Raw genomic sequence first — 16,396 nt, 5'->3', positions numbered from 1 at the left:
AATACAGGATAAAAGACCAGGAAAGGAGAGTGTTTCGATGTGTAAGAAATAAGTATGATTATTGTTCAGCCTGGTGTTCTCCCTTGATTTGGAGAAGATAACAGCACCCTACATGGAGCTACAAAGGGGAAACATAGCCTGTAAAAATCTGTAAATGATATCAGGATGGGCGAACCACAGAAGACCTCCCCCATCAGATCAAACAATAGTTCTTAGATGAGAAGTTGGAAAAAAATACCCAAACAGCAACATGAAAAGTGTGCACCGTAATTTCAGAAACTGATCTGTTAGCATTTTAAATTTATGGAGATATGCCTTTGAGCAGGTGCGTGTGAACTCTCATTGGGTACCAGAGACATCGAACCTTTTTGAAAACCGAGAACTCTCCTGATGGCATCTTTCATGTCTTTGTTCCTCAGACTGCAGATTATCGGGTTGAACAGCGGGGTGAGGACAGCAAACATCAGGGCGGTGGCCTTGTCCAGTAGAGGTGGGAACGTGACAGAGAAACACAGGTACTTGAGGGCCACACTGCCAAAAAACAGCAAGAAAACAGTAATGTGGGCCGCACAGGTGGAGAACACCTTCTGACGGCTCTCCCCGGAGGGAATCCTCAGGATCACGGTTATGATTCTTAAATACGAAAGGCTAATGATAGACACAGAAGTCAAGATGGAAATAGCATGGATCACTTCTTCAACCAGAATCATGGACGTGTCTGTACAGGCCAAGCGCAGCACAGGTTCAAAGTCACAGAAGAGTTGATGGATTTGGTTGGGGCCACAGAAGGGAAGAGTGGAAATCCACGCAATCTCTGGCAGCAGCATAAGGAAGCCAAAGATGCAAGAGCCGGTGGAGAGCTGGGCGCACAGCCGAGGGGTCATAATGACGGCATAGCGGAGAGGGTTACAGATGGCAACGTACCTGTCGATGGCCATCAGCGTGAGGACCAGGGCTTCTGTGACCCCAAGGGAGTGGAAAAAATACATCTGCAGGAGGCAGCCAATGAAAGAGATGGTCTTCCTCTCACTGATGAGGTTGGAGAGCATCTTGGGGATGGTCACTGTGGTATACCAGATCTCCAGGAAGGAGAAGATGCTGATGAAATTGTACATGGGATTGTGAAAACGTGTATCCAGCCGGACAGCAGAGAAGATCGTGAAATTTCCAACAATAATGAACACGTAAATAAACAGCAGAGGAACAAAGAGCAAGAGGCTGCCGTTCTCAAACTGAGGGAAATCGGAGAAACAGAACTCCGCCACCACTGTCTGGTTCTCCTGACCCATGTTTTCAGGGGGCTTGCTTGCTTGCTGATGCGTCAAATGCAGACAGTCAGAACCCCAACTGCATTCACATAACAAATAGAACCTTTCTTTTCAAGCAGCTCAACAGCCTTGAAATGAGGTCCATTAAGTAAAATATGTGTGTGTTGCTTTGCAAACTACAAAGTGATCTTGTCTAATTTGCAAATACTTGTCAGTAATTATGATGTCTTACACCATTATCTGTTCTGTTAGCTAAGCAAATAATTTTGCTATTTGGACATTTAAGTCTGTAAAACTCCTCTGAGTGGCATTTTGGCAATTGTTATTGAGACTCGAGACTGTTTGCAGCCTGCCTTTCACCATAGAGCATAAGGAAAATATTTTGAATATGAAAACAGTATCTACAAGGAGTCATTGGAATATTTACTATAATAGCAAATTGGAAACAACTCCTCTAGGTAGGCAATTTTATTGTTTGAGATGAAATGTTGGAGGTACAAAATGAGTTGTGATGAAACGATCCCCTGTGCGTGGTAAGAATAAGACCATTGAAAGTGGGTGTCTTGGGGCTCCTGGGAAGCGCAGTAGGTTACGCGTCTGCCTTCAGCACAGGTCATGATCCCAGGGTCCTGGGATCGATCCCTGTCTCGGGCTCCCTGCTGCAGGGAGCCTGCTTCTCCCTCTCCCTCTGCACCTCCCCCTGACTGTGCTCTGTCTCTGTCTCTCTCTGAAATATAAATAAATAAATAAATAAATAAATAAATAAATAAATAAATAAATAAAATCTTAAAAAAATAATAATAAATAAGGTGGGTGCCTTAAACATGGAAGTGCTGATACTGAACTTCCTTAACCAGCCCCATTATCAACAAAGGAGTAAAAAGGTAAAGCCAAATATAATACTAATTTTAATTTACTTTAAAATATAACAGCTTAGAGCCATGCAATATATCTGTGTGTGCAAATTCATCTTAACCTGTAACAAGAGGATTAGTTAATAGCTGAAGTATATGAATCTGGAAATCAAACTCTAGGAGTGGTTTGGTGACATTTGAAAGACTCGGCTGCCGTCTACACCCAACAGCGGGTTCTTTGGTCTTTTTGGTAGATATAAGTTTAAAGTGTGCATGTGCCTGCTTTCTCATAAATGCTTGCACGTGGGGCAGAATTCTGAGACTTGCCTTCACTGTAGGAAACCGCCTGGGGGTGACGTTGTTGGAGACGGACCTCCACGGTGACATGACGCGACAGCTGTGTGACAGGAATCATACTGCAGTATACAAGCCCAGCTTGTCAACATGCACACTTTAAACTCATGCAACATTAAGTGCCAATTATATCTTAGTTTTTTTCAGATTAATACATAAATGGAGAAAGCTACTGATATCTACAAAAAGAAGTCAGACAATTGTGAACTGGCAAAAGGTATTAAAAATAGATAAAATTCTTTCGAAACCAGAATACCAGAGGATTTAAACAAATAGAAAGTCAGCTTAGTATATGGCACCAAATATTTAAAATTTTTTTTTGTTCTCGCTTTTTATAGGTACAGCAGAATATTACATCTGTGTTGAAACAGGAGAAACATAAGAGACAAAATTTCCCTTGGTTTTTCTTTAAGAAAAGTTACCTAAAAAAATTGAGATTCACAAGAAAACATAATCTATGCTCTGATTGTTTCTTGCCTTAATTACCCTTACCTAGACTCATTGTTTTCAAACTTGATTTGTCCCGATCTACCCTCCACCCAGCTCCAGGAATAATCTTCCTTAAATACAAAACTGTCAATACTGTGTCTGAAAATAGACCTGGAGGTGGATCACACAGGATCCAAATAAAGCCTGAACTTCTTAGCATGGTCAATAATAGGAATGCATAGGAGATTTCTCAATCATTTTGACATCCCAATATCTCTTGGTTCTGTTATCCCCTATATGATTCCCTCGTATGACAGAGTTAATGCCAGTCTAATGTTCTTGCTTCTTCTTTCAGAGGCAGACAGTAGACAAATAGGGAAATTAGGATTGTGCTCAGTGGCCATTTTGGAATTAGGAAATTGAAACTCAAAAAAGGGGAAAACTGGCAGATCTTCAGAAACTTGAGTCTTTCGGAAGGAAAGAAGATACACATAGGAAGGCAGTTTGAAATAGATACTTGGGCCCCAAACCATGTCTAATTGGACTCGTGTATTTTTGGAAGAATGGATAGCCCAGAATCTCAACTAGCAAGCTCCAAGGTTGCCACAGCATTGTTTTATTTTAAGAGCATTTTCTGACTTGACTCAATAAAATGCAAGCATCCTACATCAGAATTTAACCCAGAAATCAGTGGAGCTGAAAAGAGTCATAGAGTGAGTGGCACAGACAAAATTTAATCAATGCTTGTTATGGCCGTCAGTAGTCCTGGGACACAAATCCACCCACACCCTCATTCCTGAGCTTGGTCTTTCCCCCTACCTCACATGTCTGCAAAACCTCAAAGAAGTTTCCACAGGTCTTCACTGAAAACCAACAGAAAAAAAAATTTGGTCCTGTGACAGTCTTCCCAAATATATAGTCAAAAATGCCGCCCATGCTCCCACCAGAGTACAGAGCCCACCCCTCGTCCCATAGCCACCTCTTTCAGAACTTAGGGGGCCACCTCTGTTTGCCAAATGTCTTCATCTCCCTTGTCCTGCAGTCCAACAAACAGGACTGTTATAGCTGCAACCATGACACTGGGTATCTCAGGGAATCATTCACTGGGAGAAAGGTTTTCTTCGGGAAGGTTCCCCAGTCCCCAGGGAAAGGAGCTCCATGCCCCATGTGGTTAATTAGGGGAACACTTGCTGCCATGCTTGCCTTTCGTGAGGTGGGCCCACCTTCGGGAAGCTGGGTCTTTGAGGCAGGCTAGACCTCAGATGGACAGAGACACTTGGTTTTCTTTTCTGTTCAGGGGGTGAGAGGATTGTTTCTCTACAAAGTATCTGCTGACACAGAGGAAGGATAAGGAGCAAGAGGAGTCGAGCTAACACAATGTGGGGCAGAAGGTTTGCTCCGCTTCACAATGAAACAGCAGTCCAGGGACATACGGCAGCTCTGAGGGGTGATGGAGATTCTGCCAGCAGCTGCCCAGCACGGCTCCGCAGGACTTCTTGGAGGGATTCGGGGGCCACAGAGCCGTTCGCAGTAGTGGCGGGAAGGAGGGGCTCCCATCCAAGATATGTCACATGTTTCGGTGGTCCCAGCGGTAGGTGTCCCCGAGGCACTGGAAAGGAAAGGGTTTGAAGACAGCCTTTCTTGCCACCGGAAAGATGTACTGATGAGCACGTACAAGTAGGCTGCAAGACACCTGGGGTTCAACCAGCCCCCCACAGAAGGAGTGAGGAATGCAACCGGAAGGATCCTCCCTCCCTCCCTCCCTTCTTTCCTTCCCCCTTCTCTTCTTTTCTCCCTCCCTTCCTTCCCCCTTCCCTCCCTCCTTTCTTTCCTTCCTCCCTTCTTTCCTTTCTTCCTTCCTTCCTTCCGTCCTTCCTTCCTTCCTTTCTTCCTCTCTCTCCTTTCTTAAAGTAAATCTTGAGGCTAAAATTAAGCTTCAGAGAAAAAAGAAATGTACAATGCAAGATGATTTTTATCCTTTTACAAAAAGAGATATTAAACAGGCATGAAGTGTTAAATATCTAATGGTCTGGTAGCAATGGCTATAGAAAGGAAACAGAATCTAAAAACAGATTTGAGTTTTTTAAAACCAAAAAAACAAAACGAAACAACCCTGATAGGAAATGGATATACACAGTGGAGCAGAGGTGACTCCGTTGACTCAGTGACTAGTTTTCTTAAAAAGGTGATGTTTTATTTTACTTTATTTTATTTTATTTTTACACAATGGAGTTTTAATTAAACACTTGTAGTACAAGCTGTTTGCAATAGAAATCACCTACTTAAGGTGTCCCCCATTATTTATAACAAAAATTTCCATCCATTCATTCATTCAGGAAATATTTGCATGTAAAAAAGCAGTATTTTAAAACAGACCCTTGATAAGCATTTGAGAAATGGGTACATGGTTAATAAATGAATAACTGGGCGAAAGAGCGAATTAACTAATTTTAAGACTCCCGACAGTGAGCCAATGATGGGCTGGCCTGCACTCTCTCACGCCTACCTCCTCCACTCTGGTCTCCCGGAGAGCACCTGCCCAGGGAATATGCGGTGCTCCCCACGTGCCCTGAAGCTCGGCTCACGTCATCTCGGCCAGAGAGGTGCTTCTCCAGCCGTCGACCTCTCTCTACACATGTTCGGTTCTTCCTCTCGATGCCGTCAGCTCTTTCTGCTTGTAAATGTGCTCAAATGTATTCACCTTAAAAGATCTACTCCTCCAGTACTCACGGTTGCTTTCAGAGCCGGCCACCGCAATGTCTTGATTCTCCCCTTCTTTATTTTCTTTAGGGAGTAGTTTACCCTTTTATGGCTCTTTCTGCTTGTACTTTTTTTACCTCCCGTTCACATGAACCCATGACCCCAGTGAAGAAATGGAACACGATCAATAATTTTGAGTTCACTAAATTCTCCCCCTCAGTCTGATCCTTTCCCGCATAATGCGTGTCACCATTAACCTGGTGTCGTGGGTTGCCTATTTAACTCCCTATAAATTGAATTATCTTTTAGGTATTATTGTACAGCTTGCTCGTTCACTCAACATATTCTTGAGAATCTTCATGGCCGTGCATCCAGCTGCAGCTTTAAAAGAAACTCACTTTAGTCTCATATTAACGTGACACGAATTAATCGTTCATTAGGCACGAACATTTTCCGTTGTGAGCATGTGCGTCTTCGGCTCTACGAGACACCGCCAAATTGTGTTCCAAGGCTGTGTCTATCAATAAAGCATGGATTTTTATTGTTGCACATCTTTCCTAACATTCTGAGTGGTCACACTTGTTGCTGTTTGCTTGTCTGTATCAATAATGCACTATTGTTTAGATTTGCATCTCCCTGCTCAGCAGGGAGGCCAAGTGCATATGTGTGTATATATATATGTTCACCGAATTTTTAAAATCATTTTCAATTTGTTGGATCTCTTTATATATTCTGAATAATATTTGTTTTCAGTTACATAATTTATAAATACAGACTCCTAATGTGTAGTTTGTCTTTTGACTTTCTTTTTGGTACCATTTGGTAAATGGAAATGCTAATATACTGAATGTAATGATCTTTTCCTTTGTGTTTATATTTCTATTGAATTGTTTAAGATTTTTTTTCCTACATGAAGTGATAATAATATTCTCCTAATTTTATTTTAAAGTATAACAATTTTAAGAATAAAATCTTTGGGAAGAAATAGGGGGCACCTGGCTGGTTCAGTTGGTAGAGCATATGACTCAGTCTCAGCGTTCTGAGTTTGAGCCCCGTGTTGGGTGTAGAGATTACTTAAAAATAAAATCTTTAAAAAAGCAAAGTATTAAAGTTGACTTTCACTCTATCTGTAGACTTGTGGGCATGTAATGAGGTCAGGACAAATTTAATTTTTTGTTTCTCATATGCTTAAATAGAGGTTCTAGGACCACGATTAGCAATTACTAACAATCAGCCCTTTCTGCACAGACCGCTGCCCCGGTGCTGCCCACCCTCCCCCAGCGTCCTGCTGTTTCGGTTCCACCACCTGTCAAGGCTCCACACTGCGTGCTCGATTTCCTCGAGTCCATGAGCTTGCTACTCTGCTCTGTTATAACCCTTGATGGACGGTAGGCCAAACCTTGCCATTTTAATCTTCTCCTTTAAAAATCTCACTCTTGTCCCTCACCTCGACACACTCCCCCCCCCAAACGGAATTTGGATAGAAGTTGCGTTGAGGTAATAGGTTGATTTGTGTAGATTTGGCATGTTTCTGTAACTGAGACATTCTGTTCATTAATACATCACATCAGCCCATTTATTTAGGTGTCCGATGTCTTCCAACAGTTTTATAAAGTACTCCATTTACGTGTAACACTTCCTTTATAGGTCCTTGTTTTTGTTGGTACTCAAAATGATTTATCGTTATCATCATAATCATTGTTTTTAGAGTGGCAGAAGGAATGGAAGGCACAGTGAACGCTGAGTGAACAGTTGAGATCAAAACTGTGTTTGGAACTAGAAACTGAGCGTTTCCAGAGCAGTGTGGTCCCGGCGGGTCTATCCTGACACCCGCAGCTACTCCAGCCGCACTGCCCAGCTCTCTACCCCCTGTGACAGACAAGGTTATTTGGCCACAGGGAAGCTTTTGAGACTTGACCCTGGGGAATATTTAATTACTATGTGACTCTTTTCCCTTAATTTATCCCTCAGAGAGGAGAGCGGAACACACCACTTTCCTTGAGATCCTGCATCATCTAAGAGGAAAGTCCCATGAAAGGATTTTTCCACTCTAGGAATTCCCCAAAGAGCCTCCTAGGACATCAATAACCTTGTCCACAAACTGGCAGAGGGGCCAGTAGCTGCAGAGACTCTGAGGAATGTCGCCGCGCTCTCAGGCAAGGTAAGCGTGAAAGACTGTTGAAAGGAAATCGTCCAACTGCTCCCCTGCCTCGCCTCCTCCTCCTGCCCTCTGCTTCCCCTGTATCCTTAACTCCTCCAGACCCGGATTTGCCCTTGTCTTCCACATAAAGTTTCCTCAATGCGTGGGCTAAAGCTTCACATTTTTAGAACTTGATGACATGAGTGAAAAAATAAATAAGGAGACATGCTATCTAGAAGAGCCCTTAGAACAAGCGAAGTACAGCTAACAGGGGAAATCCTGATAACCTCTAAGGTCTTCCCAACACGAAACTTTTGTTGAAGTCCAAGGAATTACGGATTCCTGGGGAGTCACAGAGAAATTTCCCCCAGGACTAAAATCTAATTCGAGTCTCTTTTTACTATACTATACAAGTATTTGTAGGGTAAGCTCTTTGGGCACGACCCATCATCTGTCATTCTAGGAATCTTAAAAGGGCTCTTTATGTGTTTCAGGAGCAAGAATAATGTTTTATTCACCTTCATGTTGCCCTTGAGCCTATAGTGGTGATTGGCACATAGCAGGGCGTCAATCAATACGCGAGTGTGGACTGAATAAACGTGTGAGTGATGACAATGGTGCAGTCTTCCCAGTGAGAAGCGCCTCACCCAGGGCAACAGAGTAGACCGTCTATTGCCTTTTAGGAGCCAATGTATGCTGAATTTGCTTGCCTCTCTTATAACCCCGTAGCCTCCTGCTTTGTCCAGCCACGTTCTCCGTAAGGACCACGTAGCATTCTCTGTGCTTCAAGCTGAGAAAGGACGGAGACGTGGCTGCGTCAGCCCGAGAGCACTCCCATCTCACACCTGTCCCCATGCAGGCTCTGACCTTCTGCCCAGCACGGATGCTTCCTCCCTTGCAAAGCCTTCCTCCAGGCTTGAGGCTTAAGGCAAGAGGCATTTTATAGGAATTCATTTTCCTAATCTCCAAGGCATTTATTTTAATCTGCTTTGTGACCTGGAAAAAAACTAAACCAAACAAAAAACACCTCTACTCTCTCATTTCACACTCGGGACAGGCCTGTGGATAAAGTGGTGCTTAGAGCAGGAAGCAGACGGGATGACCGGTGACTCCTGACCTATATTTCCCACCGTGGTATAACAAATAATAGTGGCATTTAAATAAATAAAAATAATAATAATCATGGACTTTTAAGGCTTACAGACCAGACTTCCAGTTATTCTTTGGATCTTTGAAATGTGGATTTGAACAAGTTATTTCTCCCTCTGCTTCTCAATTTTTCCACTTATAAAACAATAATAATAATCTCTCCGTCGTAAGTAGAGATAAATGCGATAAAACATGTGAAGTCTGGTCTCATGACCGTCACCGGGGAGCTCTTCACTAACACTCCTACATTGATCCCTTAGGATTCCTCGGCGGAGTTGTCATCACTGGCGGGGGGCGGGGGGATACTGCTGATACACAAATATGTAGGGTGTAGGAAGCATGTGTTTGAAGTCATGAAAGCGGAGAACACCCAGCTCGCGTGCCGGTCGGAGGAGGGAGGGCTCACTTCGCGCCGAGGAGTTGCAGCACACTGGCAGCTCAGATTCCAAGAGGAAGACAGCAGGAAAATGAAAGGGAGGAAGGACATAAGCAAAAATGGAAACACAGGACATTCATCCTATTTGGCTGAGCTGTTGAGTATGTAGGAAAGTATTTGGCTCTAAACTTTAGTTGGAACCAGATCAGAGAAGACGATGAATATCAGGCTAAGATCTGTGGGGCTTCTCCTTGAATTGTTTTGGAGGAAACAGGACGTAAAAGCCATATTCAGGCACGTTCATCTGCAGAATGACTTGTTGGAGGCAAGGAAACCAGGGAAAAAGATGTCCAAATAGTCAAGGTGAGAGGTAAGGCACATTACTACCACGAACTTTAATTAGCCTTTAATTAGTCTAGTTGGCCCTTCTCCCTAACACGTAGACGCAAGGCTGATTTCTATTACAGCTGGGTTTTGTGGCACTTCCTCCCCGAGACAGCCCTAGTTAGGCTAGAAGTGATTTTTTTATTCAATGGTTCTTGGAACAGCCCGGGGGCGGGGGGTGGGGTACAAGGTGGAGTTACACGCTTGTCCAAAGTTCAGTGACCAATAGGCACAAAGTGTTTCTAGAGAGACTCTTGGCCTGAGCAACTGTCCATGTCAACCACTGAGAGAGGAGGAAGAGGGGGAAGAGCGAAGGAATGTGAGGAGGAGTATTTCCTGAAATCTGGGCACTTAGCATCTAAGGAGAAACAGATGTCACCATGAAACAAGCAGAAACAAAGCAGAGATGACGATGACCACTCAGCTAGCCTCAGATTAGGGGTTGGGGCCAGAAAAGATGGGAGAGCAACGTGAGGAATTATTGAGACCAGGGCTCCTGACAGCATCCCTCTGTGTGTGTGTGTGTGTGTGTGTGTGTGTGTGTGTGTGTGTGTGTGGTTTTTTTTTTTTTTTAAATCACTCTCTGAAGAACAGGAGTGGAGAATAGTTGGAAAGAGAAGTACACATTTTTGGGGCACCTGGGTGGCTCAGTTGGTTAAGCATCTGCCTTCGGCTCAGGTCACAGTCTCAGCATCCTGGGATCAAGCCCTGCATCGGGCTCCCTGCTCAGCGGGGAGCCTGCTTCTCCCTCTCCCTCTGCTGCTCTCCCTCTTGTGCTCACTCTCTCTCTTGAATAAGTAAATAAAATCTTTAAAAAAGACAGGAAGGAAGGAAGGAAGGAAGGAAGGAAGGAAGGAAGGAAGGAAGGAAAGAGAAGGAAAGAATGAAAGAGCACATTTTAAAGCTAAACACAGAGGGCAGAGAGTGAGGGAAAGAACCAAGGAATTAAAGAAGTGCCTGAAATATTTCCAGAGAATTAATTTGTGTGTCGCATCAGTTGAAGATGTTTACATAAGGTGCATTGAGGGGTCCAAAAGCAAATATTCTAGGTGTTTCTGGCGTGGAGGTAGAGCTGCGAGATATTTCCAACCGGCCCGTCTAGGGTCCCAGCGTCAGCTTAAGGAACTGATCACAGAGAGGAGTGGAGTGGTTTTCAGTGGACGGTCACCACCGCCATTCCAGGAGTTTGTCTCCTTTCTTCTCCTCGCAGATGACACGGCTGGTGACCAGTGGGAATCAGACTATGGTGACTGAGTTCCTTTTCTCTGTGTTCCCACCTCTGCATCAAGGTGGCCTCTTGTTCTTTATTCCCCTGCTTCTCATCTACGGATTTATCATAACCGGGAACCTGATGATATTCATTGCCGTCCGGCTGGACGCGGCTCTGCACACGCCCATGTACTTCTTCATCAGCGTCCTGTCTTTCCTGGAGATCTGGTATACCACGACCACCATCCCCAAGATGCTCTCCAGCCTGGTCAGTGAGCGGAAGACCATCTCTCTGGCTGGCTGTCTCCTGCAAATGTACTTCTTTCACTCCCTGGGCATCACGGAGGGCTGCGTCCTGACAGCGATGGCCATTGACAGGTACATCGCTATCTGCAGTCCTCTCCGTTACCCGACCATCATGACTCCCAAGCTTTGCGCCCAGCTAACCGCCGGGTCCTGCCTCTGTGGCTTCCTCCTTGTGCTCCCCGAGATCGCGTGGATTGCCACTCTGCCTTTCTGTGGCTCCAACCAGATCCGGCAGATCTTCTGTGACTTCGTGCCGGTGCTGAGCTTGGCCTGCACGGACACATCGCTGGTGGTTATCGTGGACGCCATCCATGCAGTGGAGATCCTGGCCTCCTTTCTGGCCATCGCCCTGTCCTACGTGCGGGTCATCGTGGTGATTCTGGGGATGCCCTCAGCCGAGGGCCGCCGCAAGGCCTTTTCCACCTGTGCCGCCCACCTTGCTGTGTTCCTGCTGTTTTTTGGCAGTGTGTCTGTCATGTATCTGCGATTCTCAGCCACCTACTCAGTGTTTTGGGACACAGCAATTGCTGTCACCTTTGTTATCCTCGCTCCCTTCCTCAACCCCATTATCTACAGCCTGAGAAACAAGGACATGAAAGACGCCATCGGAAGGCTTTTCTGCTGTCGGAGGAGGGCTGGTGGGGCCGGGGGGTAGATCTGGAGCTGGATGCTGGAAAACCTCCCGGAAGGTCAGCATTTCATCATTTCTTGACTTGTTCATGAGTCTGATCTATTTCTGTTGTAGAAATGTAATACTGTCCGCTCTGTTATTATGCACAGGAACAAAGAACTGCCGTGTCCGGTCAGGGGGGGCAAGGCCCCAGCCCGTTTGCCTCAGCGCCCCTGCTGTGTTTGTGTCACCGAGGCAGTGTGCGTGGATTCCGCACCCGCTGGGCACAGGCTGGCTTCCTCCTCCCCGCCGCCCCCGAAGCTGGGCTCCTGCCCTTGTCCTCTGCGGCCCCACAGCCCACACACAGGTGAGGCCACACAGCAGGACAGAAGGGACGGGAAAGACATTGTAGTTCTGACAATTGCTACTGTCAGCTTGCTCCCAATGCGCTCTCCATTCCTGAGTTCCCCTGCTGCTCGGCACCCCACATGGGTAAAGAGTTTCCCTACGCTACAGAGAAACCGTCTCCATGTTTAGCTCATTTACCCACGAACTCGTGTCAGCCTCTGTGCCCTGATCACATACCCCAAGCATGATAGAACTTGAGGCCCGAAGCAGTGACAAACAAAGGAAGAGTGGAGATAGTCCCCGCTACTTCTCCAGCCATCTACCCTTTGACATATCTTCACATGTATGAGCCCTCGTGAAATCTAAAATACCCTAAAGTAATTAGGTCAGAAATCACCATTATTTACATGTTGGAACTGATGCTTGGAGAAGTTTGCTGACTTGCCTGAGGTCACATAGCTGCCTAGTGACAGAGCTGGTCTCAGTCTCAGGGCTCCACTTCTTTCTCTGTCCCCAGTAAATACATAACTTTTGTTTGATCTATTTGGCTTTCAAGAAATGAAATTATACCCGGGCGCCTGGGTGGCTCAGTCAGTGGAGTGTCTAACTCTTGATTTTGGCTCAGCTCATGATCTCAGGATCTTAAGATCGAGCCCCAGTTTTGGGCTCTGTGCTCAGCAGGGAGTCTGCTTGAGATTCTTGCCCTCTGCCCTCCCTCTCCACCCCGGCTCACGCGCACTCTCTCTCTCTCTCTCTCTCTCTCTCTGAAATAAATAAATAAATCATTAAAAAAAGAAGAAAATAAGTGAAATTATACCGTCTTTCCCCAAAAGTTTCATGAAACCCCCCAGTCTCCAATGAGCTGTAGGAGTCACTGACTCTGTCCTCCGTGAACTTCCAGCCCTCACTCCGGGGACTGTGGCATCACAGAAACACTCTCCGTCAAACCAGATTTTATACCTTGCTTTGCCACTAAGTTGTGCTGTTTCTGTGTCTGTAAAACTTTTGCCTGGATCAGATCAACAGTTCCCCAAAACCAATTGGTCATCAGAACTTGAGATTCAGGAAATCTGAAAAGGAAGCCCATGCATGCATCTGCATTTCTGGAAAGCTGACTGGAACATTCTGAGGATGAGTCAGAGACGCGCACAGCTGCCTTAGACAGTCGCTAAGATCGTCTCGAGCCCTGGGGCCCTTGAGATTTAAAACGGCTGACATTTTTTAATAACACCTGAGCTTGGGGTGAACACCTCACATGTCCTGTCTCATTTATACTCAGAGCAATCCCATGGTGACAATATTAACCCTGATGTTCCAAATGAGAAATGAGAAGCACAGAATTTCAATAACTAGTCCGAGTGCACGGAGTTCATGATCAGGAATCCAGGGCAGAAACACCATTACATCTGCTCCCAGAGGCGGGACCTGTTCGCCGTGCTCTGCGCCCGCGTCACACAGCTGTCATCCTAAGACCAATCACGAAACCCAGGAAAAGCTCCAGAGGAAATGTGGTCACTCATTATTACACAGGAAGGGTTTGCTTCTGCAGATTTCAAGATTGACTCATTACAAGACATTTGAGCAGCGATTCTGTGTTGGATCCTTGCTAGGTGCTTGGGATTCCCTTAGCAACTGTCACACCGGTGGCGTGGCCTTTGGGGACCTGAGAGTTAGCTGCTCTTAATAAGAATGTCATTGTCCATCGAATTTGCTGGTTTTCTTGGCATGAGATGCAATGGTCCCTGTGCTCTCATTGTTCCCAGCCATTAGATCATTCTATTTCCTTTAAACCTTCCCAAATGTGCTATTTGTGTCCCATGCCGCTTAGAATACACACTTTCGTGTGTTCTCTCTCAGCTCTGCCCATTGATTCTTTTCACGAGGACATCCTAACCTCTGGGATTAAAGCTCAGGGATGGTTATTTTTGCCCTTGTTGTCGCCTACTTCTCAGCATTAACCTAAATTACTGGAATCTTCAAGAAAGATTCCTCACACTGATATCGCTACCACTGGTGTCAGGACCAACGTGGGCCCTTGTTTGGACGTGACTTGCTTTCTGTCTTTCTGCTTCTCTCTGGTTTCCTGCTTGCCCCCCACCTCCTATTGGATTAAGGGTGCACAGACAGCTGGAAGAAGGCTCCCTCATCCTTAACACCACAGCCTTCAGCACAGGGTTCTTGGCTGTCAACTAGCCAAGCTTTGTTCTTGACTTGTGGACCAACTAATCTTACAGGTGAATTGACGCCTGTAAGAGCAGAGTCAACAGAGAGAAGAGGCTTGGTGACAATGTCGGGCTCCCCCATATCCACCCAAGGCAGCAGAAGGAGAAGCAGCATGGGAGGGAGGGTCTGTGTGGAGGCCAGATCCAAAGGAGCCAAGCGAAACTGATAATTCCATGCCTATATTTATCAAATATTTATTATTATGTCATGCTTTGGTTCCTTTGATTATCGTTCTGAGCTGAAAATTACTTCGGGCCCTCATGCGGTACAACTCCAGGGGATACCACTCAATCTTCACTTTTTGCTTTCTGGGATCCCAGTAGCAAATGCTGAATCCCCTAGGTTTCACAGGGCCAAAAATTGTCATGGTTGTATGATTTTTGGCACAAAACAGAAGAATGCCTTGCACCGGTAGATAACAGAGTCCTGTTTAGGACGGATGGTGGTTCCCCGTGTTGGACACTTACTATCTTTCATAAGACGCAGCTCTTTTTATTTAGGGAGTGGAAAATGATCAGACTCATAATGAAATCCCTGAGCAAAAGAGTCAGATATTCTCAGAGCGTGGGATGAAACACTGCTCCGCTGAGACCAGGATAGGAGATTCTCATCCCCTCCAACAGGGATTGAAACCCTGGGAACGAAGCACCGAGCCTGCCTGAGGCACACGTGCTGGCCGCGCAAACCCCTGGCTTTCCATTTAACCAGTGATATCCCTCAATTGCATGCATATTTTTCCTTTAAAAAAAATAAATGTTTTATTCTTTGCTTTGCTACACTAGATCGCCTTCCATGTGTCTTTTATCTTCGGCCTAATCAACTCCCATGTTGGGTAAAGTACAATAATCATGGAGATAACAGTTATTTTGATGCGTTTCTCTCCTTTAGATAATCTCTTCCCAACCCATCCCCTTTGTCTACCTAAAATCATTGTGTTCAGAGAAAGCAGTCACTAAGGTATCTTTATTTCAAAATAGAATTTCTTTACAAGCCGTATCAACTCTGTAAATGCTTCATACGTGTATTTCCTCTATATGTTTGATATGTAGGACCTGCCTATACACACATGTACACATGGAACTTTGTAACTTTATATATTATATATATAACTTGTATATTAGATTTATGTATATAACTTATATGTTACATACAACTAAAGCTTTAGTTTGATTTTCCCATATCCTTACTTATTATTTCATGGTATAATTATTTTCACTCCTTTCAGAGAGATGTCAAAAAGCTTTGGTTTCTTCTCATATTTTTGTCATTTTTTTACATGCTTCGAAGCTATGTTGTTAGATGGAACCCAGATAAGAATGTTATGTTTGCGGTGGAATCTTCCTTATAATATCTTAAGAGTTCCTCTCAATATTGCTGCTAATATGCCTTTGTCATAAATTCTATTTTGTTATTAATATTGCTACACCAAACGTTTTCTCGTCTCTCCTTCCATACTTTGTGTGTCTGTACATTTAGATCGATTCTCTTAGAAGCAGCAAACAGCTAGATTAAAAAGATCTAATATGGAATCTTTGTATTATAATGGGTGAGCTTAACCATTTACACGTTTTGTGGTCTAAATAGGTTTGGAAGTGTTTCTACCAAAATACTTGTGTTTCTTGTTTTCTACATTCATTTCTCTCAATTTTTTTCTTCCTTTCTTTTTCTACTTGGATTGGATAGAATTTCTTATATTTTTCACTACAAACTTTTTTCTCTGCTAGTTTGAAAATACAGATAATAATTCTCCTTTAAATGATTATCTTTTTTCCTTGTTTTTCCTATTTATTTATTTATTTATTTTAAAGATTGATTGATTTATTATTCTAGAGAGAGAGAAAGAGAACCCTTGAGTGGGGGGAGGGGCAGAAGGAGAGGGAGAGAATCTCAAGCAGACTCCGCACTGAGCACAGAGCCCACCCTGGGGCTCCATCCCACAACCCTGTGATCATGACCAGAGCCTAAAATCAGGAGTCGGACGCTTAATGGACTGAGCCACCCAGGACCCCCTTTTTCCTTTTTTTAAAAAAATGTTTTACTATGCAA

At 44.6% G+C, this 16,396-nt stretch overlaps 2 protein-coding genes across 2 annotated transcripts; one reads left to right on the top strand and one right to left on the bottom strand.

Annotated features, from left to right (window-relative positions):
- Nucleotides 1-287: 287 nt before the first annotated feature.
- On the bottom strand, nt 288-1,289 carry LOC117803540 (olfactory receptor 6K3-like). The gene has a single exon (XM_034667676.1). The coding sequence runs from the start codon at nt 1,287-1,289 to the stop codon at nt 288-290; it is 1,002 nt and encodes a 333-aa protein (XP_034523567.1).
- Nucleotides 1,290-10,840: 9,551 nt separating this feature from the next.
- LOC100474329 (olfactory receptor 6K6) lies at nt 10,841-12,033 on the top strand. The gene is made up of 2 exons (XM_011234800.3): nt 10,841-11,858; nt 11,950-12,033. Exon 1 carries the CDS (start codon nt 10,865-10,867, stop codon nt 11,822-11,824), a length of 960 nt encoding a protein of 319 aa, XP_011233102.2. The 5' UTR covers nt 10,841-10,864; the 3' UTR covers nt 11,825-11,858; nt 11,950-12,033.
- The last annotated feature ends 4,363 nt before the right edge of the window (nt 12,034-16,396 follow it).

Source organism: Ailuropoda melanoleuca, chromosome 8, assembly GCF_002007445.2.
Source record: "Ailuropoda melanoleuca isolate Jingjing chromosome 8, ASM200744v2, whole genome shotgun sequence".
Lineage (NCBI taxonomy): Eukaryota > Metazoa > Chordata > Mammalia > Carnivora > Ursidae > Ailuropoda > Ailuropoda melanoleuca.
This window is presented reverse-complemented; position numbering and strand designations above follow the sequence as displayed.

Bases quoted from the DNA above. Each gene is read 5' to 3' on its own strand.
- LOC117803540 (XM_034667676.1), bottom strand. From the start codon at position 1,289: ATGGGTCAGGAGAACCAGACAGTGGTGGCGGAGTTCTGTTTCTCCGAT.
- LOC100474329 (XM_011234800.3), top strand. From the start codon at position 10,865: ATGACACGGCTGGTGACCAGTGGGAATCAGACTATGGTGACTGAGTTC.